The sequence below is a fragment of the Bombus affinis genome, chromosome 12 (genome assembly GCF_024516045.1).
Source record: "Bombus affinis isolate iyBomAffi1 chromosome 12, iyBomAffi1.2, whole genome shotgun sequence".
Lineage (NCBI taxonomy): Eukaryota > Metazoa > Arthropoda > Insecta > Hymenoptera > Apidae > Bombus > Bombus affinis.
The window spans coordinates 8742515-8765110 of record NC_066355.1 but is presented as its reverse complement, the minus strand read 5'-3'; the positions used below and the strand labels follow the sequence as shown (position 1 = coordinate 8765110).

The 22596-nt window shown below is 43.1% G+C and overlaps 4 protein-coding genes and 1 pseudogene across 7 annotated transcripts; 2 read left to right on the top strand and 3 right to left on the bottom strand.

Annotated features, from left to right (window-relative positions):
• LOC126922741 (phospholipase A2-like) overlaps positions 1–22596 on the top strand; it is a 118793-nt pseudogene that overhangs the window by 26067 nt on the left and 70130 nt on the right.
• On the top strand, positions 7–2880 carry LOC126922740 (leucine-rich repeat-containing protein 51-like). Of its 2 annotated transcripts, XM_050735610.1 has the most exons (3): positions 7–115; positions 2182–2255; positions 2345–2880. In XM_050735610.1, exons 1-3 carry the CDS (start codon positions 96–98, stop codon positions 2824–2826), a joined length of 576 nt encoding a protein of 191 aa, XP_050591567.1. In that variant the 5' UTR covers positions 7–95; the 3' UTR covers positions 2827–2880. The 2 variants fall into 2 exon arrangements, 1 of the variants encoding a protein (XP_050591567.1); XR_007712909.1 differs by lacking the exon at positions 7–115 and having other exon boundaries at positions 2177–2255; positions 2343–2480.
• On the bottom strand, positions 440–1711 carry LOC126922725 (borealin). Its single transcript, XM_050735584.1, has 2 exons — positions 1555–1711; positions 440–1458 (listed from the first exon to the last, which is right to left on the bottom strand). The coding sequence occupies exon 2, from the start codon at positions 1456–1458 to the stop codon at positions 595–597; it is 864 nt and encodes a 287-aa protein (XP_050591541.1). The 5' UTR covers positions 1555–1711; the 3' UTR covers positions 440–594.
• LOC126922716 (cyclin-L1) lies at positions 2820–5094 on the bottom strand. Its single transcript, XM_050735573.1, has 4 exons — positions 4732–5094; positions 4449–4633; positions 3775–4359; positions 2820–3680 (listed from the first exon to the last, which is right to left on the bottom strand). The coding sequence occupies exons 1-4, from the start codon at positions 4960–4962 to the stop codon at positions 3434–3436; spliced, it is 1248 nt and encodes a 415-aa protein (XP_050591530.1). The 5' UTR covers positions 4963–5094; the 3' UTR covers positions 2820–3433.
• On the bottom strand, positions 5722–16862 carry LOC126922671 (serine-rich adhesin for platelets-like). Of its 3 annotated transcripts, none has more exons than XM_050735454.1 (6): positions 16131–16862; positions 11630–11781; positions 11466–11556; positions 11278–11381; positions 10649–11073; positions 5722–10269 (listed from the first exon to the last, which is right to left on the bottom strand). In XM_050735454.1, the coding sequence occupies exons 2-6, from the start codon at positions 11742–11744 to the stop codon at positions 6784–6786; spliced, it is 4221 nt and encodes a 1406-aa protein (XP_050591411.1). In that variant the 5' UTR covers positions 11745–11781; positions 16131–16862; the 3' UTR covers positions 5722–6783. The 3 variants fall into 3 exon arrangements, with proteins under 3 accessions (XP_050591411.1, XP_050591413.1, XP_050591412.1); XM_050735456.1 differs by lacking the exon at positions 16131–16862 and adding an exon at positions 15528–15703; XM_050735455.1 differs by lacking the exon at positions 16131–16862 and adding an exon at positions 12658–13876.

The following is a 22596-nucleotide window of genomic DNA, read 5'->3' as shown; positions in this document are numbered from 1 at the left end:
ACAGATCTTTTAGTACGCGCATGTACACTAATGGTTAGAACATAATCGTACTACATACGCGCTCTACTAGTTCTTGCCCGCCAAATGCGATAAATATGCTGTTTCAAAATGTAAGGTAATTATAAAATATAAAATGCAAAAGAACTCTGTCCAGAAATAGTTAAAAAAATATAAAAACGAATAATCTAAATATTAATTTTTGTAACGATTTTTAAAATATATCCTATAATGAATTAGATATGTTCAAGTTACAAATCACAATCCATCTTTTAATTTTTATTATATGAAGAATTATACATATACATGCTTGTTATCATATTGATCTGATTTTAAAATATCAATTTTCTTATTCTATAATCATATGTTATATTGATATGTTATAAAATTATCGTTATCATAAGGTATAAAAAGATTGCAATAAATGCTAATCCAATATATATTAAGTGAACATATAATAACATTTATTTCATTCATTATTTGCAATAAAATTATGACACAATCCAAAAGATACTTTGATCTAAAGTCAATTTCATTGACACACAATGACAATGTGAGAAATGGATCCTATAAAAATCTACCTTATGATTACCTTAACTATTTTGTTGAGATAACTTTCTCAATATGACTTTTTAGAGTTTCTAGCTGTTTCATGGTTTCTGCATCTAATGTAGGAATGTGTGACATACGTAAACCATCATTAGGTAATAAGGACATAACATTGCCATTACGCAAAGGTACATTAATGTTAGCAATGTCTTCTTGAATAACCGCAGAAACCAATAAGGGGCTACCTTGCATGCTAAGAACCATTTCTCCTTGCCTTGGACGTCTTAATACATTTAATGGTGTATTAGGTTTTATTTTTGGAGTTACAAGATCAAATTCGTTGAACCCAGGTTTTGTAGCAGCAGGAGTTCTAAATTTATCCATTTTCATAGATTCCTTGATATGTTCTTTCCTTGTTGTCTTCCTTATAGTTTCTTGGTTTATTTCACTAAGCTTCATTTTACTATTTCTTGAGGTACTACGTGTTCTTCTAGTAGTAGGAGGTGCGACTTTTCTAGCTCTTGATGTACGCGTTGTCGTAACACCTTCAGTAACGTATCCATCGTCCGTCCCGCTAGTAATTCTTTTACCAACTTTCTTTCTTTTCTCCGTTGGAGCCAATTTTAGTGAACGGTCGTCGACGGACGACGAAACTTCATTATAATTTTCTTTCTCTTCGCCAGCCTCATAATTGAGTATCTCGCCAAGAGTCATCTGTCGTATCTCAGTCGGAAGCCGAGATAAGGTAACGTCAATAAAAGTTTCAAGACCTTTTATCGCCATTTTTGATTCTGCCTCCAGCTTAGATATTCGCAAATGTGCCTGTCGTTCAAAATCTTTGATTAATAAGTCACTTTCTTCTGCGGAGTGCCGTTCTTGTTTTGGTTTCCGAACATGTTTTGTGCGCGGCATCTTTAGCAGACAAAAAGTAAGAAATGTAACCAAACTGTTTCTTTGCTTCTTCTATCACGCGTGGTTTATTCAAGCTTAAACTAAATGTGAGCTTACATATAAATAGTATTCACAAATTCCTTGTTCGTCTGACTCACATTAAAATGTTTTCAATCTAGCTTACCGCCGTTAACAGTTTATAATTCGATAGCAATGATTATAGAAAAGTACAGAACGACAAAATGATTATGGAATACGTACAAAGAGCAACCTGTCGCCGTTTACACGTATTACATTTTATGTGTTCAAAAATACATTTCAATCAGTGTACTCAGTTTGATTTAAATTACGCGAAGAAAAAAACCCGCGTCAAATTTCTTAGGTTGCGTATTATTTTATCTCTCACAATTATGAGCTGTTAAAGTAGTTAAATTTATTCATAAAATTATATAAGTAATTAAAATTATTACTTTTTGTTTTAAGTTATATACATAATGGATATATGACAATAATTATTGGATAAGTGACTATCTATGTAAAAAATTATGGAGACAAGAATTTTAGATGAAGGACGAAAGTTTTAGTAATGATATTAAGAATTGGCTAATAATTTCAAGTGAATGTTTTGCATACATTCTTAATATTAATATCGGCATAGTTTCTCCAAAATTTGTCAAAACCTTATCATTCAAACATTAAAATGGACACTACTATGTATCATGAAAAACCATTTTCTGATTATAGACGAAATGAACGGCAAGAGATGTTGATAGCTGCTCCATTAGACTTGTCATTCAAAAAAGCAACCACAATGAATGGTATGTTAGTAATATGATGCACTATTAAAATGATATATTTTCTAAATTCAAAGATAATATTAATAAACATATTTATTTTGTTACAAGAGAATTGGCAAATAAACGTCCACAAGCAGTACGAACGGGTAAAATTCCGTTACGAACAGCTGCAGATCGTTTTGTAACATGTTCCTTGTGGTTAAGCAATAATTCATTGACATCAATGTTCGGATTTGAAAATCTTGCACAAAAACTTCTCGATGATCCATCGCACCTTAGTTGGCTCGATCTTTCTTTCAATGAGATAGAACAAATTGCTGATGACATTACACATTTTCCGAATTTAAAAATTTTTTATTTGCATGGAAACAATATTTCGGATATAAATGATGTTGTAAAATTGAAAAAGTTATCAACTCTTAAATCTTTAACGCTACATGGAAATCCCATTGAAAATCTCCCATATTATAGAGGATACATCGTTCACATTCTTCCGCAATTAACGACACTAGACTTTTCAGCGGTACTATCAACTGAGAGGAAGAAGGCAGCACCGGCTGGATTTTACAAAATAATATATGGTAGTACATGAATATAAAACTTTATTTTCAAATTTTGTATTAAATACACGCCTTCTTAAGTATCATTACTTGTAATATTTTTTTAAAATGTACCGTCTTCCTTGAGGTACATGTGACTTAACGCTCATTCTTAGAAACAATTTATTTAAAACCTACTATTATCATCATTAAATTAACTCAAGATACCATATAGTAGAATCGATTGTTCTATTTAAATTGTATTTTGATCATTTGTATCATGGCCTTACTTAAGAGGACTGGTCCCTATCACCGTGTGCGGTCGGTCGTAGGTGCAGTAAATGACACCCGAATTCTTCGGACATGGAGTTTATACTTATGGAGTTTATACTTTTTACATTCTTTATAAAAGAGGAAAAAAGTAAAATTATTTAGATTAAAATGGAAATAAGAAAGATCAATCGCAGCGCGCGTAATAATCCGCGCTTGGTGATAGAAGACAGACGTCCGATTGCGTAATAATCCGCGCTTGGATGGAAATGGGTTAATCAACAGAGGTAAAAAAAAAAAAACTCCGTATTATATTACAAATTGAATATAACTTATTCACGTAAGTGCAATATTCCTTTTTGTAATATACATGATGATCTTCTCATACATTCAATGTCGTCTGTGTTTACTGCGGTGTTTACTTGATTTTTCTACATCTCTATCTCGAGATCGACTACGCGATCTGTAACGACTACGTGATGATTTATGACTGCCAGATCGTCTTCGTTGGGCCTTTTTCGGTTTTCGAGATCGTCCATGACTATGACTGCGAGATCTGCTTCTACTATGTTTCTTTCTCTTGGAATGCTTTGTTCCTTCACCTCTAGATGGTGAAGTACTAGGTGATTTTGATCGCCTAAAATAAGGTAAACACGATTTTGGACATTAATATATATGGACATTAATTATATTTTATTACTTTATTTTCTCATTCTTTCATGACATCATACCTAGGTGATTTTGTTCTTTCTGGTACAGCATGCGTACCACTGCGGCTAATGAATCCACCCCAGGCATTATGATGTTTAGGCAGTGGTGGGCTAGGTGTGTGGCTATCTACATCCCCACTTCTTGCTTTGGTTCTTGCTTCCTCGTATTGTCGACGAAGTTCTTCTACTCGTTTCTCTAACTGTTCCGGTTTAACACGGGGTCGGAAATAAAGCCGTAATATACGACGGCAAACATCTCTAATAGCAGATTCATTAACTTTAAAAAGAGAAAACCAAGCAGGTGAAGTAGGTAAAGGTAATTGCAGCTGCCTTGCTCCCAAATATACACATGCACAAGCAACAGTTTCTGGTTGATGTCTTAAGAAAACATCAGACCTTAAAGAATCATTCATATAATTCCAACATTGTTGCATTAAAGCCTGATTTTTTTCATGTCCCAGTACTTGTAAATACATAACAATAATTTTGTGAGGGTGTTTTACATGGACGCAGAAACCTAACTCCTTTAAGACTCTCCTTTCAGATTTAATTACTTGATTCTTCAGGGCTACATAATTTTGATCAAGTATTACGGGTTGTATTGGTCTAAAAAAAAAAAAAGAACAAATCTAGTATATTATTGTCATTTATATACATAAAATTTAATAACATTAAAAACAAAGAATCATACTTACTTTTGACTGGAAACTTGTTTTATATGATTAAACACATTGATAACATCCCTGATACGTCTTGGGGCTTCTTCGATTTTACTAGCTAAACAAATACAACCCATTGCAGTTGTTTCCATATTATGTCTAACTAACGATTTACTGTAATAAAATCGTTGAAATATTACTTGTCCTGTAGCCATTGCGACCTATTCAAAAAGACAATAAAAGTAGAGACTGCGTTCCAAGGTTATAGAGGTTATGGCGTTTACAAATATTTTGTTTATTTATGAAAATAATTACACACCTGGGGTAGTTTTAGTAAAATACCAGCAGTCTGTATCAATTCGCATCCTAATATCCTTAGATCGGTTTCAGTTTCTGCATCCAATCCGTCTAAATGCGACGGCGTCGAGTTTAGTTTTTCATCAGGTAAAAGACAATTTTGAAGTGTTAGCACGATTTTTCCATGAGCTTTCGTATTAACAGTTACCGTATTTTTTGCCGGTATCGTAGAATTTTCTTTCGCGTTACTCATTTCAACTTATACTAATTAAACGAAGAAAAAGTATATTTATTCACGCACTTGCGGTGAGAAAGGTTAACCTTACATTTTCTCCAATACCATACCTCCGATATATAAGGTTAAATCTATGTATGTTTATTTCAAGAAGTGTAATTCATATAAAATTCGCTTATTTTGTAGCGCTACTGTCTACTTGTGGTAATCAACCGAAGCTTTATTCGACTTTGTCAAATATTTTTATTAAAAAATACGTTTCGTATCATTCTCGTTATAATAAATTTACAATATATAAAATTCATTGAAATATTTTATTTCTGCGATTCTTGCTTTGGAAAGTTTGAAATATAAAGTTGTAGAATATAATATAAATTATACTGGTGGATAAAATATAATTGAATATAAGACTTGCATATCAAATAGAAGTCAAAATATTGTATTCTTTTCATATTAAATTAGAAGAAAGCTTTTACCGAGGATATGTTTAAATCTTTGGAAATTCATAAGTTACGAAAGTTTATAAAGTTTTTAAATATTATTTGTTTATTTTTCTGTAGCAGGGCAATTACCTCGTCAGTGCTATTATTGTTCTACGAAAGCAATATTCACCGGGAATCGGAGAGTGTCTTTTTATATCTGTACGAATATCGTAAATATTCAATTCGAACAATCATTACGCGACGCCATGTTGTAAAATGCCCGCGCAATATAAAGTATTTGATACGCGTATCACGTTCAGTCTTCGGCGAAGGGTAATAAATAGAACTATAACGATTTTTAGTTTAAGTATATAATGATATATCCTTTTGTTATTACATGTCAGTTTCTTGTCGTTTAAAAATCAACATGCATGCATTGTGTTTTAAAATTTGAACGATGTACATTCACACGAATTTTCGATCGATTAAAATTGAATCTTACAAAGTAATAGGATTTTGCGCATATCTTGTAAAGACGACATATCAGCGCAATAAATATATACATATAAAGAAATAATATATATAATATAATACAGTCGCATAACATAACAATTATTATACAACATATACATAATAATAACTCATAGTAAAACGTAACGCAAAAGTAAATAATGAAATAACAACAGCATAGATATCATTCATACGTTACGCAAATAATTGTATCTAGTTTCTTCGACTTCATTTCTTTCTTAATTTCGGTCCCTGTGTTTCTTATTACGTACACGTTTTATAATTGTTAAACGAATAGGAAAGCAAGTTCGGTATAAGCTATTCGGTTTTTCGTTGTGCTGATTAGCATTGCATTTCACGTAGTCAATCATGGAGTTTGAATAATCAAAAATTAAAATCTTGACAACGAATTTTTACACAATTGCGAGGTACTTCGATGAACGTACTACTTTTGGATAATCATAGTATGGACCGAAGTAGGAACAATTTTCACATTAGAAATAAAATCAATCTACGAATAATACCAATCATATTTGATAAACATATTTTTGTCCATTAATCACTTAAAATGATATTTTTAGTTGAAATCGAGCGACTCGTGGAACATTGTTGTTTCGACAAAGCAACTACACATATCGATGAAATTTCTTGAGGGATGTATGGCCTTAAAAAATTTGAAAAAATAAAATTTCCAGCATCTGTGCTGTATTTTCCCTGTATCGTACGGCATGCGTATGCCGCATTCCCCTAATAAGACCTTAAAGCATTTCAATTATTAGGTATTGGTACTCATATCCACGCTAAGAGTCATTCGATAACATTACATTGGTATCTGGCAGTGATGTAGTTGATGTATTCTTCGTTTAAACAGGAAGTGTTCGATTCATCTTTAAATCAATTTTTGTATTTACGATGATTCGGCAACGTCTGTTCGAGATTTCGATGACACTTCGTTATTTAAACGCGTTGCATCGTTGCACGCGAGTTGGCTCTCGACCTTCTCCGATCCCCTGCTATCCATTTTATTCTCTGATTTGATCGACGCGTTCAAACTTTTCAAGAAATTGCCTAAATGTTCCGCAGCTATCGGGTTATTTGCCCATTCGTTGGAAGGAAACGCAGCCAGCAACCTTTTTTGAAACATCTCCGAAGTCAATTGTTTCGTGGCAGGTTGCTTGGTGGAAGCTTTGTTTTCGTTATCGTTCGTCGAGTCTTCTGTGACGTTATTCTCAACCTTTGTCGAATTCTCCGACGGTTTGACCGTATCTGACGTTTGTGAGGGAGAAGGACATCCTTGCTCTACCGTCGTGCAACTTTTGCTGGAAGGACTTTCGATAGTTACTGAACTAGAGTCTGGACTAGCAGGCGATTTGCTACTCGATACCTCCGCACCTACGTTGTTCTTCTTCGTCGGACTCGGTGCAGGTAGATCATTGTCTATTCCATTGGAAGCGGTGTTCGTATTATCGGTATGACCGCTGGTAGTTTCGTTAATCGTATTCGCGTTAGTATCTCCAGGTGGTGGTGATGGAGAAGCCGTAGATGATACTCTTGGACTGGCTGCTTCGCGATGAAGCGTCTGCCGTGACGAATTGTCCGGTTCCTTTCTCGTATCATTACTAGTTTCCAAATTAGAATCACGAGTCGCTTCAGTAGACGTTTTGCTTTCATTGTTCACGTTACTGTTATTGGTAGCTCGCGGCGAGTATCGATTATTAGCTTCCGCGGCCGACGAGTACTTGGTTTGGACGGACAATTGTTGACCAGACTCCGTGGAGTCGAGAGATTCGTTACCGCGAAACACAGGTGTTTTACTAATCTCATTCGAGGCTGATTTGTTTATACACGTTGATTTATCGTTCGATTGTTGTTGTTGTTGTTGTTTAGTTATCGCAACAGCCAAAGGTGCCACAGACGATCTTACCGGTTTCACTGGCGCGCATTGGGCAGCTAGATGACTTTTCCCGGATACATTAGCGTTCACATTTCGATTATCGTTGTTAGATATGGTGGAATTCGTGTCCGTCCCTCGAGGTAGCCTTAGCCTTGCGTCTGTCTGAAACTGCTGAAGATTCGGTGCTTGGCTCAAGGCATACAGACTTTGCAGACTGGGAAAAACGGATGAAAGATTTGTGTTGTACCTGCTGTTGCTTAAAGGACTGGAGAATCCAGGAGCGTAAACTGGTGTTCTCGAAGGCGTTGGAAGCGGACAATCGTTCACTCTATGCGCTGCTGGAGTCAAAGAACCTGGTGGCGCACGATAGTATCTATGGCCACCAACGAGCGTTACAACTTGTCCCTGATCCGAGATATTTGGCATTTCTCTGATCGTCGATTTTGCTTTAAGTTTCGTCACCGGCTGCGGTATTCTCAACGGATGTATGTCCATCTTCTTCCCTCCGCTGAGATCCAAAATGTCTCTCGATTCCTGGTCCCTTTCCCGTTTAGCGGACGACGCCTGCCGTTGTTGGTTCGCATCGCGTTCCGATTGCTTAGGCTGCCTTGGTTTCGACGGTGCGGGCATTCTAATCTGTCCCGTCTTCAAGGCTTTCAGTACTCGTGGATCGACCGATCTATCGTTAAGAGTTATACTGGGATTTACTTTTCCCAGCGTATTCTTTCGATTATCTTTGGAATCATTTGGTTCGGTAAATCCAACATTGTTCGCGGGTGATTTTGGCGCTGTCAGAGTTATACTGAGACTCGCAGGAATGTTCAATCCGCAACCGTCTAATATATTCCTTGTGTCGTTGGAAAGTACCGGAGTCGGCGAAGGTTTCGAGCTTGGTGTCGTGGGTGCTCGACTAGGACCAGCTTCTCCGACTATGTTCGTGGCTCGTTTCGCCGGAATAACGTGCTCCATTGGAAGTTTTCGAGATGACTTGGCGTTGTTTTGCACGACTGCAGGCGGATGTACTTGAGTTTGCTTCTTCGGCGCTTGGCTCGAAATATGCTGTTGCTTCTTTCTCTTGATATCGAAGATCGGTAGACCTGGCGGACATTTCCTTTTCACAGCTCCCGCGGGAACTACCGGTGGGTCGTTGGAAAACGTATACACATCCATCTTCGCGGGATTGCTATTTACGTTGATGTTCATACCTACGTTCGTATTCTTCGAGTATCCAAATGTGCACATATCTACGTCACCGCACTGTTTATTTGCATTCACTCGCGCGTTGCCAATTCCGGCCATAGTTGCAACCCGTTTACTCGCACTCGCAGCATTACCACTCGCATTTACCCCAATGTTCTCGTTGTTGCTCTTATTCTTTGAGTTCTCATTTACATTATTCAAAGTCTCTGTCGCTATACCGTCCTCCTTCTTCGGCGCGGCGTTGCCCTTGTTTCGCGTCTCATTCGTCTCGTTGTTGGTATTCGCTTCGTTAAACTTAGAGGAAGACTCTAAAGCCATTTCGGTTGCTGACTCCCTGGCTGTTAATTGAAAACCTTGGAGAAACTGTTTCTTCTCCTGCTGTTCCCCTGGTTTCTTCTGTATACTCTTTAACGCGTTACTGGTCACCGTCTTCTCAGGGACAGATCGTTCCACGAAAGTTACCCTCCTCTTCTGTTTCTCCTGCTTTTCTGCCTGACGTTTCTCTTTATCTCTGTGCAGCTGCTGAATCACTAACGAATCAGGGTTATCTTTGTCAACCTGACCGCAATGCAGTAACACGTTGCTGATAACTTTCGGCTTGTTCGGACTCGAATTGTTCGGCGTACATTGCTTCAACGTGATCTTCACTCCGTTCGAATTCTGACCGCTGCCTATACTCACGACACTAAATTCTGGATTCGATGGTTTCGTTTCGATACTCCTGGCATTCTGTTCTTTCGAATTCCAACTACCTGGCGGACTCCTTAAGACTTCGTACCTTCCGTCTGGATTCTTCAATATTTTAATAGGTGTTTTAATTTGTTTAGTTTCGCTATTTGACGTGGACGTGGACGTGGACGTAGACGTGGACGTGGACGTGGACGAGGCAATCGTGTCGGTTGCCGTCGTCGTCGATGTGCTATTTGTCGACGCTACAGAAACCGTCGTCGACGTCGTGCTTGTCGACGTTGTTACTGTACTCGACGGTTGTTCCTCTTTACTAGTCGCTTCCTTGGTTTCATTCGCGGGCGCTTGATCATTCGGACAGCGCGGTTTCTCGTTCGAGACTTTGCTCTGATTGTCCAACGCAGGTTTCTGCTCGGTATTGTTCAAAGGCTCTGCTTCCGGCTTAGATTCGATACCGTTCTCAGGATTCTGCGAATTATCGTCATCCCGTCTTACTGCGTCAACAGGAGGCAAACTAGCACCTAAACCTGGCGTGGATGGCCTGTCGTGAGGAGGTGCCTCTAATCTCTGTTCTTCCAACGCTACTCGGTAAAAAAATCGCATCGGTGCGTTCTAAAAATAAAATTGTCAAACGTTAAGAAAGAATAGTCGAAATATTCGTAATCGAACTATACGAAATATCTTTTGAAACGTTTAACACGTTGCCACGTGACACGCTGGCTTCTCACAATATATCGCGATTTACTCGTTGACAAAATGCTTCTAAGTATTATGGCTATTAGATAACGTAATTGGCGTATCGAGAATGTTTGCGTTTCATCGATATAGAACGATGTTTTAATGCTTTAATTTGGTCGAGGCAACTAAATCGAATTTCGTGTACCATCATTTTGTACCTTGAGCACATTTTTACATCTTGAGAGAAGTGAATTTTGCAGCGTGCCAGCCAACGTGTTAAAATATACGATAATTGAAATTGGCTATAGTTTACCCTTTTCCACGCGTAAATGTAAGCGACGTCCATAAGGGTCCAGTGTTCCGGAAGCGGGGCACGTCGATGGCAAATTTCGATGTTGTATCTCGTCATATCGACGCTGTATTTCAAAGCTAGGAATTTCTTTAAATGCGCGATAGTCACAAGTGCCGGACACTGAAGGTAGCGCCTGTTACTCGTTGTGTTTGCGCTGTGATTGCCGATGCCGTTGTTATTTCCATTATTATTACCGTTGTTACTGCTATTACTTTGATTGTTAGATGCGTTCGAGTTGTTGGTCTCGTCGTTAGTGCTAAGAAGGATGGTCAGAGGATCTGCCCCGGGCGGTAGATATTCTAAGCTTAAGCTAACTGCGTCTTCTGGAGCGAAGATCAACCTTCCGCTCACGTCCTCTCCGCGTTGTTCCGGTGTCGCTAAATCCGCTGTATAAAACATTTACATATTAAGATAATCTCCATGAAATACAGGATGCGTAAATATAAAACGTGAGACGTAACGCGCGTGTATTTCAAAAATCTTGGCGGACTTTGATACGGTTTTGCAACACGGCCACGAATTATTTTAATTCGCGACGCTATTGAGATACACGTGCGACGTAATCGAGCCGCAAGGAATAATAATCTTACCATGTTCAGGATGTTTTTTGTAAAATTCCCTTCTCTTGCGCATCTCTTTGTGATACAGTCCCGGTACCAATTTGTACACGATATCTTGCAACGCCTTGTCCGCTCTGAAAATAAAAATCATTCGGTGAAAAAATAATCCTCGTGGATAGAGAATTTGGAGATCTTTGGAAATCAAAGCGGCGATTTACTTGATGTTCGGCTTGGCTTTGTTGAGAACATGTTTGCACGAAGGACAGTGAGCTTCCCTGTTGAGATGCTTGAGGATACAGCTCCTGCAAACTGAACAGCGAAAAACCAACGTATCATTATCCGCTGCGCAGAATATAATTCCAGTTCGATTAAATTTACTTACACGAATGTAAACACTCGACGACGGTAGTCGCGTCTATAAGATATCCTATGCACAACGGACAAATAAGGTAGGGGTTCACCTCGCGAAGATACGTCCTTTTACCCATTCCCGACATTTTTCTTATTGCGCCACCGAATTGTCGGTGATAGTACCTGCAACGATAAACACAGTTTCACGTAATACCCTCGACATAAGTCGACAACGTGGAAAAATCTTCCATCTTCTTTCTATCCACAAATATTATAATTCGCTAAAATCTTAAAGGAGAATCTTGGTCGTGTAAAAAGCTAGTGTGCGTATAGATCGCCTCGCCGACATTGTTTCCTCGTCATCTCGAGAAATTAGAATACCAAATTCGTTACGTACTCGCCGTGCCCGACCGTTTTTCGAAAAGCCAAAGTATCGCAAAAAAAATGTCGATCTCGATACAGTCGAAAATTTTGGCTCGAAGCGAGAGAAAAAAACGTTGTGTAAAGGGTCGTTGAAACGTACACGTTTGAAAATATTAGCGATGAAAAACTTTCGTAAGACATTTCGATACTTGGTCGCTACTAGAGCGAGACACGGTCTAACGCGATTAACGCGATAACACGACGAACGTTATTATATCGATCGAAAGCGATCTGAAGATGCAAGTATAAAAGTTGCAAGGTGTTTAACGCGATATACATCTTCGGATTTGTTTCAAACTTTGCCAATATAATCGCTATAGTCGGATCTCCTTGTAACGCTGATCGTAAGAAGTTGTGCTACGAGTGTTCGAATACTTTCGTAAGCTATAGCATGTGTAATTTCCTCTCGTCGAAATATATCTCGAGCATTCTTCCTCGTTCCTCGATCAACGAAACGAATGGACTAGAGTCCCGAACGCGTATTTATCGTTACGCGCTAATCTCCCTCGAAAAGTATCGAAAGAAATCCTACACCCGTGATGGTTTTTATTCGGGAAAAAAAAAAAGAACAGGGAATCTTGGTTACGTAGAAAAACTGCGTTAAAAGCATTTATCCTCCATTAAAATGGAACTCACGTGCCTATACTCTAACTCGTACTTCGAACGACGAAACAAATAGATTAGAATTCCAAATGCGATATGTATTTATCGTTATGCGGTGTTTTCTTTCGAAGAGCAGCTGGCTCATCCGTGAACGACGATAACGAAACGCTCACGACGATAATTTGCTAGTTTTGCAGATAAATCGCATGACATAGGAGACGGTTGGGCCGTGTCACAGTGTTTAGCCCACTTTCCCGAAGGTTCCTCAGGTAGGTAGAATCCCGTTGCCTCGTTGTCCCCTCCATTTAGCTTTCAACCACCCGTAGGTCTACGGGTGCGTTTTATCCTTGTGCTTTCTCCCCGTCTAGAAATTCGTCCTTTCGGTTTTTCCACTCGCCGCCTGACGCAGTGAAACCGCCAAACAGCAGCCCCTTTCCACGCGAATGAAACGCGTGTGCACCCTGTGCGTCGAATACCTGCACGTATTGATCGAATATCGTGGTATTTCGCAGAGAGCCAGCGATAAGTCGGTTAGGCGCTATCGTTATCGTTGCCAAGAAATTAGCCTCGCTCGTTTCCAGATCGTTCTGCGAATCCTAAGCGTCTTGGCCGGTCTCCGTGTACGAACGAGATCTCGAGGACGGAACGATATGGCGGAGAATTACGTTCAATTCGTAACGTCGCTCGTCATTGCGTTTGCCACGGCGAATCTACGCGCGTTAACCTGTTAAACGGCGCGTCTCCTAACCGCGAGTCTCTATAATTACTCTGTTAAAAATTAACAGCGAAACGACGAGCCGAATCGAAGAAATCTTCGTAGGTAAAGAGACGGGGCAAATCTAGATAAAAATATTATTCGAACGACGTGTCAATTCGTCTTCCCCGGTCAACAAGTTAACGACGTCGTTTCACGCAGTCGTCACAGAGATAGAAGCTAAAGGGGATCTTTAAATTCTCCGAGTCTGTTTCTCCCGTTTTATCTTGTTCTCTGCCAGTCTCTTACGGATCTCCTAAGTTCTCGTTCGATCGTTCGCCTTCGTTTGCGCTTGGACACTTTGTTGCGACTATTCTCCGAGTGCAGCACGTGTCGCGAATGTAAGGGACGCGCCTAAGTAAAGGCCTGTACACAACGATCGGATCGATCTTCCGAAAGAGATGCTATTAGACTTTTCCCAGCTTCGAACGATCGCGGTGTGTTCGCGAAGGAGAAGGATCGTAAATAGACGAGCATCCAGTCTATTTATCCCCGTGGATATTAATTAAGATTATTTAAATAGCGAATCGGTCCGCCTTGGCTACACGTCACGCGTTCTGCGGTGTCTAGTATATCGGTGTCTATTTATATCGAGCTGCTCGGTAAGAAGAGAAATTCTCAAATGGCGTCGCAAGTGGCGATAGCAAGAGGGATAATATCGCCCCGAATCGAAACTAATATTCGACGATGATCGTGAAACTTTCACACGGCGAAGATAAAATAGACGCGTCGACGATTTTAACGCTGATGTTTGCCATTTCGAGTTTCGAACGTTTTACGAGCTGTATCGGAAAGTTTGTAGTTTCCATTAAAGTTGCGGCATGATTATTTGTCACAATCGTTCGACGGCTGATCAATTTGGATAAATTAGAAATTATAAAACTAATTCCAAGATGTACGAATTTGTTTCGAACATTTGTTACGTGAAGAATCGATGTGTATCGATACAGCATGATGCATTACGACGAATAATTCACCGTTGAGATGCTTTGGTGGATCTGTGCGAACTGTAATAAATATCTCGTGACAATATGATAAACGATAAAGCTCGTGTTCTATATACGTTTACAAATTCGTTTCAAGCTTGTCTGTAGCATTCAAATTTCATTCGAAAATCAAAGGGTTCCGAACAGAAATTAAAAACGTTAGAGTAGGTATTCTTAAAAAGAGACAAACACGGACAAAATTCATTTTTACAACGAGCCCTTCGATCGTCGCGATTTACGATACTACTTCGATACTTTTTCACGCTATGAGATATTTCATACGAAAATAAGAATACTTTGTTCGTCGAAAGACCTTTCAGAACGTTCTTCTTGCCGTGTTAGCTTTTTGATACTCGTTTCGCGACACGTTACACGTTGGTAAGACGTGCTGGAAGAAGTAAAACGAGGAAGCTCGTTAAGAGATCGTTCTTCCAACGGAATGCACACGAGCGTGCCCTCGTTTTGGATCTCTCATTTTCTCTTGCAAAACTTTAGTAGTCTTATCAGGCGTTACGCGCGTTACAGATTAGACCCCCAGCTGCTCTCCGATCCCTCTATCGTCGCTTGTATAGGCTCGTACCCCGAGAAAGGAGAGTAGGGAGACGACGACCCTACTGTGCGGAAGACCGTGATTCGAAGTAACCTAGCGACCGTCTACAGAGATCGCGAAAGAAAGGCATTCGATCGGCCGGCCGGTCGTCCAGCGAAAAAGAATTCTATCCCCTCGAAATATTCGAGGTTCGCGAACGTTCGTCTCCCTTTGTGAAATTCGTCGTGAGACGCGGTGGAATCGAAAACGATCAGGCAATCGCATATTTTCCATCGATTTGTCAGCGTATACGATAGGCGTTGCGTTGGATCACGCGACGGTACGAAGTTTCTAATTGATGAACCGCGAAACGGGAGATTCGAGCAAAAGGTCTTCGAACTTGGTTTCATCCGTCGCTTCGGCAGGAATTTCCCGCCTATTGTTCCCGTTGCTTTGGTATTCCGCGTTTCACGGCGATCTGGTTGTCGAGGCAGCCAGCTGATTAATCAGTAGAGACACGTTTCCTCGTGTATCGTAGACGACGGAGGGGTTCGCGCGATCGCAAATGCGACCGTGCCGCGACGAAAGCGGCAAGACAAGTTTTTTTTTTCTCGGTGAAAAGCTTTACCGTTACCTTCGATTTCGGACAATAGCGTACGGCTAGGGTCTGGTGTCCTAAAAGGCGGGCAGAAAAGTTGGCGAATAGGCGGACGGAACAGGGAGCCGATACTCTTCTCGCGCGCTAGCTAACCGCCTGAGAAACCGGCGATGTTCACCGAGTCGATGTTTATTCCATCGTCGCGCGTATCGCGAACGCATACCGAGCGATTTCGTCGAGGACGAAAGAGGAGGCAGCGCGAATATGAGAAAACGCATAAATACACGAGTTGGCGTACGGGAGCAAGACAGCGCGTGCTAGTCGAAAAAAGACGGAACAGTCGCAAGAGGATAGAAACGAGGAGAGGGGCAAACGAGTAGTAACCGAGAGAAAGGGAGGGGAAGAGCGAGAGCGGGACAGAAAAAGAGGGAAAGGAGGGAGAAAAAGATGGAGGAAACCGCCCTCTCCGTCTCGCTCTCGTATTTTCTTTCTTGTCTCTCCGTCTCACTCGCTCCTTTCCCCTCCCTGTTTCTCCCTGTTGTTTCTCAGCATTCAACCGGCGAGTAGGTCTACATGCACACAAGCGTATTTGGTGGAAAGCGCTATATTGGGTGGTAGAGTGTGCGTGCGTGTACTTACGTGCGAGCATGCGAGCCGTATGTGCGGCAACACGCATACGAGAATCGGAGTAGCTAACGCTATCCTCTATGGTAGTGGAGCATACTGGCCGCGTACGTACACAATGCGATGCCGTATCGTTGGTGGTCGAACGATAGCGTAGAGGAAACACGACGTTGGTACTAGGTTCGGGTGCGAATATCCACTACTTGAGCCGAGATGCGGCTTGTCCAGGCAACAACGGCGATGTCGCGTGCTCGATCTGTACGCGATTTCGCGACGTACGATCAGCTTCCCTGGCATTCGAGTAAGCTCTCGACGGGATTTACTTTCACCTTACCGCCGACCGTACACACCAGCCTCCGAAACTACGACGGCACAGGCCTGATCAAGCTCTCGGGGAGGGGGGAGTAAGGAAGAAAAATAGTCAAACGATACGATATCGAGCAGCACGGTCACAACGGTCACGGTAACGACCACGACCACGACCACGACCACGACCACGACCACGACGAAGACAACGACGATGACGACGACGGTAACGACAACGGCAACGACGAGTACAGTACTAGTCAGAAATACGACGAGTCCGTACAAAGGCGCCGCTGAACACCGTGCGGCGTTTTATGGAACTAAACTGCGGAAATGAACGACATCGAGCGTAAAACGATCGCAGCAACGTGCAAAACACCGAACTGTACGGCGACTCACGCCAAACTAAACTGAAACCCCGAGTAGGATATGCCCTTTCCCCTCTCCTGCCCCTCAATGCCAGTCCCTGCATCCCTTTGCCGCGCTCCCCTTCTGCGCTCCATCTTCACCCCCTCCATACTCTTTCTCTCCTGTCCTCCAGGCTCTACACGCTCCTCGCTACGCCTGCCGTTTCGTTTTACTCGTCTCTTCTCTTCTCTACTCTTCTCTCCCTCTTCTCGTTTCTTCTCCTTGTCTCGCTCCCTTGCTTCGACTCTTTTCTGCCCCTTTGCGAGTACACCGTGTCTCTGCTCGGCTGTTCGCCTCGCTAGCCTCTGCCTAGCCTGCCTGGCCTGTGCCGGCTTGGCTCGCTCGACTCGTCCGCTTTGCCTGCCTGTCTGCCTGCCTGCATGCCTGCCTGCCTGCCTGCCTGCCTGCCTGCCTGCCTGCCTCGTTGCCTGTACGAGTCGTTTTTCTCTTCACTCCTCTATGCGCGCTTCTGGCCACCCCTCCTCTCTCTTACGGAGTGGTACGTACCGACACTAGTGCACTACACCGAGCACACCAACGAGTCGACTACTCCCCCTTCACCCCATCGAGGATCGCGTCGCGTTACCAGCCGGGTTACGAACTCCCCTCTATTCGTACACCGATACCTCACCCTTCTCGTTCGCTACCCCTCTCTTCGTACGTTCTACGCGTTTCCTCCTCTCTTTCTTTCCGCGTATCTCTCTGATCATTCTCTTTCGTTTTACCGCGATCGCAGAAACGACCCCCTGGCTCGCCAGCCCCGATTCTTCGCCTCTCTTCTTCTTTGATCCTTCTCCTCTATCTCCTAACCTCCAATTACAGCGCGCCAGTAACGGAAATCGGTACTCGAGACTTCGGGGCCAGATGGATTTCCGCGTGTGTTTGAATAAATGCGCGATAAACCCGTTCACGTTGGAAAACCAGTGTCGGCTGGCGTGCACTCGCCGCGCTACCGACCAATGGGCCACCAATCCCCCGGGTAAAACCAGATAGATTACGAGGAAACCCATGGACTTTTATTACGAATGTTAGTTTCACGAGCGCCCAGTGTCATGATACGTTGGTCATTTCAGTTTCGAGTACCCGGTATTTATTTCATTTTAAATTTTCCGCGAGATTTTACGACGCAGTGTCCATTTCCGATTTGTAAAAATACCTGTCTGTCTTTTTCCACGAAACCGTTTCTATCGCGAATCTCCGCGTGTACGTCGATCATGAGCGTTTTCGCGTTTGTCACGGTAAAATTTTTCCGCAGATGCGCCAAGCGCGCCGAAATTGTTCGTACCAAGTATCAGTCTTCCATCGGTCAAGGACTTTGAAATTGCACGTCGTTAAAAGAAAATAAAAGGAAAAACGCGTTGCCTGCCATGGGGCAATTTTCTTTTAAAAAGTGGCCAGTGTTGTAAAATGCCTTATTCATCCTGCACTGGCCTCTCGATTAACAACTTCGTCTCCCGACTCCATATAAATGAGAACACAAAATTTAGGAAGAGCTATAAGGTAAAAATTGCGTACTCGACCTGGGAGTTTAAAAGGAACGGGACAGTTTTAAGGGACGATAGTTTCAAGAGTATGCAGAGAAAAATTACAAAAGGAAGACCGGCTTATAGTTCAGCAACAGGCATGGTAATTGACGAGTAAATGTCCCATACCTTTTCGTGCTACCTGGACCGGTAATAAATTTTCTCATCCAGCTTGTCCAGAATTGGCAGTACCATTTACCTTGGTTCATTGTTGTTTACCTCTCTGTCCGTATAAGAAACCCGAGAAATGTTTGTCCCGCTGCGCTGACGGTACTGTGATGTAAACTCCGCCATTTTGGTCCCTTCCGAGAACAAACGCAGGTACGTCAGCATCGTAATCTAATCTAGTTTCTAATCGTAGCCAACATTTAATCACACGTTCGTTCCCTTTCCTATCGTGTCCAAACGTCGCAATCTACTGTTACCTAGTGTTCGTACACTTTCGTGTAACTTTTCCATTTACAGTAAAACTTGGTCCGCATAATTCGTAATTTATATAATCGAAGTTGTCATAACAGGATTCCACCGATTCTATCGACTACTTATGATATTTCGTTCGTGTAATAGGACCACGTTCGAACAAGCGAATATTCGCCAACTTACATAGGCGAGTCCATTTAGTCGGCCATTGATTAAAATTTCATTCGGATAAACGAAGATTATCGACTCTGATTCTTCGGACTTGAGCTGTCGTTACGGTGGATAGAGTCAGAACGATCGAACGTCCGACAGATTGTCGTGCATATAATTTGGATCTGTGGATGTTTCGATCGTCGGAACGACAGTTGGTCCGAACGTTTGTCCTCTGGTAATAATCGTAGCCTTATTCTTCGATCGGATATCATGCGCGAGATCGAACGCATTATCGTAGAAGACGAAAGGCAAAGTTTGGCTCGCAGAGGTCTCGAAGGACCGAAAAGATTCGAAAGCAAGCTCGAGATAACGGTATAGCTCGGTCCGATCGGCTAGTTGTTTGCTTGTTTGGTCTAACAATTTGCGACTTTTCTGCTCTGGAGGGTCAATTTTCTCACGACGAACGAAGGTTCGAACGTCGGCATGGAACAGGAACAGGCGACAGGTCATAAATTATCGCGAACACATGCAAATATATCGGTTCTAGAATTGCTTTGCCATCTGCGTACCTAAGTGTCCGAATGCGAGTCTTCGTGTGCAAGTACAGCGTACAGATCTCCGTGACGTGCACCAGCTCGCTATTTGCACGTACGCCGCGCTTGCGCCGTCGAATAATCTTTCAATCCGCCAACGCTTTCGTCTCACCAGGGACACCGGTAGACGTCACCATCCTCGAGATCATCGTTAAAAATCCGACGACGTTGGCCTTGGAAAAATGTATCGCTCGGCAGCAGCGCGTAACAGTTTCGGCGGATGATCGGCGACGATGTCGATAGCAGGACGATGTGAATTCGCAATATCGTTAGAACGATTGGAGATCCGATGATACAGGCCTTGAAAATAAAATGGACGGGCATCTTGTGAACGATACGCGCGGAAAACGCACGTTACGCAACGTGTTACGAAAGACTGGAGAATTCGGCTGGTTAGATCGATGAGAACCAAAATGGCGGTAATACAGCGGTAGTCGAAGAGCTGGTTTCGTAAGTTGCGAACGGAAGAGCTAATCGTTTCGAAAGTTTAGAACGTAGGTACGCTAGTACGATGTATCAAGACGAAGCCGGCGGCGTCGTCTTTGTCGAGCATTCAATGCACCGTGACAATATGCATAATTAATCTCTATGCGGAACAATGAGTACGTTCGCATTCGTGCACGCTGCATCGATGCGTCGCATCGCCTTTCCAGCGAAAGAAAGATTCCACCAACTGGATGTTACGGTAGGCGAACGTTTTTAAATTCGCGGAGGGTCAAGGTTCGAGAAGTCCGCGAGGCAAGTCGGATTGCAGGGAAGAGATCGCCGGTGAAAAACCGATGACGAATCTCGGATGACGAGGAAATATTAATTACGGGCGTTTTTAATTACACCAGTCAGCTATGAGGCAACTAACAGCATACTCCCACCACGGCAATCGACCTTCCAATCCTGACACTCCCTGGGTGTACTTTAAGAACCGTTCCCCCTTCTACCGCTTCCCAAACAGTCGGAGGATGCCGACAAAAATATTCGCATGGTGCGTGTGCGTTCCCTTCCCCTCGAGCCATCAAGCCCTACAGATCTCCCCTCTGGCATACATGGTTCGAAAACAGCAGCCGTAGGCTTCCTCCCGAAGCTTTCTCTGGAAGGATCCCTTGGAGGGCTATCCCCACCAGGAGTGCTTGGACGGATGGTCGGTCGTTTAGCCGTGGAACGCGGTTGGAATCACGAGCGAATGAGACGCCGCTAGATGGGCTCCGTAGCTGTCTCTTCCTTTGATCCTTTCTCCGCTTCCTCGGCTCGTTCTTTGTCGATCGTTCCGCGAATCGTTCCCTTCTTCGTGCATAGAACCTGTAGGTGATACGTGGGCGGCCCGATCTCAACATTTAGTCGGAGGATATACATTGGTATACGTATACAGGATGCCCAGTGAGCCTGCGCTGCATTATCGGTCGATATACGCTTTTGGGAAATTTTCCACGTGTTTCGTGGAGCCGCGTGACGCCGATTCTCCTTCGTTCGCCTCCTGCTACTCCACCTATTTGCGTGTGCCGATCGAAAACGAGTCATTAAGGTTCTCTGCCACTCCCTCGTGCAACGTTTCGCGAACCAGGGCTGCTCTATCCAACTTGCCTATTTTATCATATTGCCGATTTAGCAAAATTATTCGTATTCCGCGTATCTTTGACTTAATTTTACCTCGCACCAACGATCCTGTTTACAGCCGTAAATCGTCGTAGAAATTTCGATTATCGGTCCTACGAGTAACAACAGTCACCTTGCTGAAAACAGCTTTTCTGAAAATGTTTTTCATTTTCAAGGCCAAGAAAACGATCCATCGATCGATTCGTTAACGCGTTCGAGTCCGCGGTAGGTGCCAGCGCCAGCCTGAACGGCGGCATCCTACGATCGCCTACGTGCAATCCTGTCGCAGACGGCCACGCCGTTTCGATAAACGGCCTACAAAGCCGTCGGAGGGGACGGGCCGATGCTTACATTCCCTGGAGCCCCTCCTGACATCGACTGTACGTGGGTACATTATTCATTCTCTACTACATTCGGCAGCAGGAGGGTGCGGACGAGTGTGTGCGTATCCCTCGTAGTCGATGACACGACATGCACTCGCGTCCCGTTTCTATGTGTGCCGTTCGTACAGATACGCGTGTGCGTTTTCTCTCTTTTCCGACGCATCTGTCTTCCTCTGTCCCACCCTTCCCTTTTTCTCCGTGTTTCTCCTTCTTCGTCTACCCTTCTACCTATACGGCCATCCTTCTTTCTCTTCGTTTACATCCGATTCGTACCGTCTCGCTTGCGCTTTCCCCGCTTTCTTTTTTTACTTTACCTATCCTCCCCTTCTTATCCCTCTGTCTCTTTCCTTCGGCCGTCTCTCTGTTCATCCACCCCTCGTCGGGTATTTCCGTCTCCCTTTTTCGTTTTCTTTCGCCTCTCTCCCTCTCCCCTCACTCTCTCTCTCTCTCTCTCTCTCTTTTGTTCGTGTTCGATGCAAGTTTGTACGCGCAAACAGAAGCCAGTAAAAGGATAGCTCGGTGGGACGGAGGGCGACAAGGGCAGGCCGCGACGGAACGGCAGATTCGGTGGAGGGATCGAAGAGGTGGCGGCATTAGTGCGACCGACCGGGGCCACAGGGTGCGAGAAGAAAAGAGGGAGACCGAAATCGGAAGAGCATCAGAGAGAAAGAAGGAGAAGCGGGTTATTAGAGAGAGAAAGATGCGATTACCTCGATAGGCTGCAGCACACGATGCGCAGGGACAGGGTCGGATAAGCTTGGTGATCGTGCCATTATCCTCAACGGGGACCGACCTTCCGCCTCGTGTACAAACGGCTCGCTCTAGGCACGCTCACCCCTCTTCACTTCCGACGCTCACGACGCACTTCCCTGGGGGAGGCTGTAGCCAATCAGCGGTCGAGTTTCCGTGGCCCCCGGCCGCAGGCTGACTCCACGTCTCCCGTACCTAATGTAGGTTGTCGAAGGTAGGCATCCTCTGTACCCTCCTTGTCCTCTTACCTTCGTTCCCTACCTCCTACCTCCTGGGCCGAAGGTAACGAAAGTCATTCATAGGGCCCTATACAATATTCGCATCCTTCGTCTCTTCTTTCTTGGTTCTTATACCGTTG

What these genes read in the sequence shown, in the direction of transcription:
- LOC126922740 (XM_050735610.1), top strand. Translation starts at nt 96, where the DNA reads ATGCTGTTTCAAAATGTAAG. An exon ending in ATGCTGTTTCAAAATGTAAG is followed by an intron (nt 116 to 2,181) that starts GTAATTATAAAA and finishes TTCTGATTATAG; the next exon opens with ACGAAATGAACGGCAAGAGA. An exon ending in AAAAGCAACCACAATGAATG is followed by an intron (nt 2,256 to 2,344) that starts GTATGTTAGTAA and finishes TTGTTACAAGAG; the next exon opens with AATTGGCAAATAAACGTCCA.
- LOC126922716 (XM_050735573.1), bottom strand. Translation starts at nt 4,962, where the DNA reads ATGAGTAACGCGAAAGAAAATTCTACGATACCGGCAAAAAATACGGTA. An exon ending in TTTTACTAAAACTACCCCAG is followed by an intron (nt 4,634 to 4,731) that starts GTGTGTAATTAT and finishes CTTTTTGAATAG; the next exon opens with GTCGCAATGGCTACAGGACA. An exon ending in AAACAAGTTTCCAGTCAAAA is followed by an intron (nt 4,360 to 4,448) that starts GTAAGTATGATT and finishes TTTTTTTTTTAG; the next exon opens with ACCAATACAACCCGTAATAC.
- LOC126922725 (XM_050735584.1), bottom strand. Translation starts at nt 1,458, where the DNA reads ATGCCGCGCACAAAACATGTTCGGAAACCAAAACAAGAACGGCACTCC.
- LOC126922671 (XM_050735454.1), bottom strand. Translation starts at nt 11,744, where the DNA reads ATGTCGGGAATGGGTAAAAGGACGTATCTTCGCGAGGTGAACCCCTAC. An exon ending in CGTCGAGTGTTTACATTCGT is followed by an intron (nt 11,557 to 11,629) that starts GTAAGTAAATTT and finishes TTCGCTGTTCAG; the next exon opens with TTTGCAGGAGCTGTATCCTC. An exon ending in CAAAAAACATCCTGAACATG is followed by an intron (nt 11,074 to 11,277) that starts GTAAGATTATTA and finishes TGTTTTATACAG; the next exon opens with CGGATTTAGCGACACCGGAA.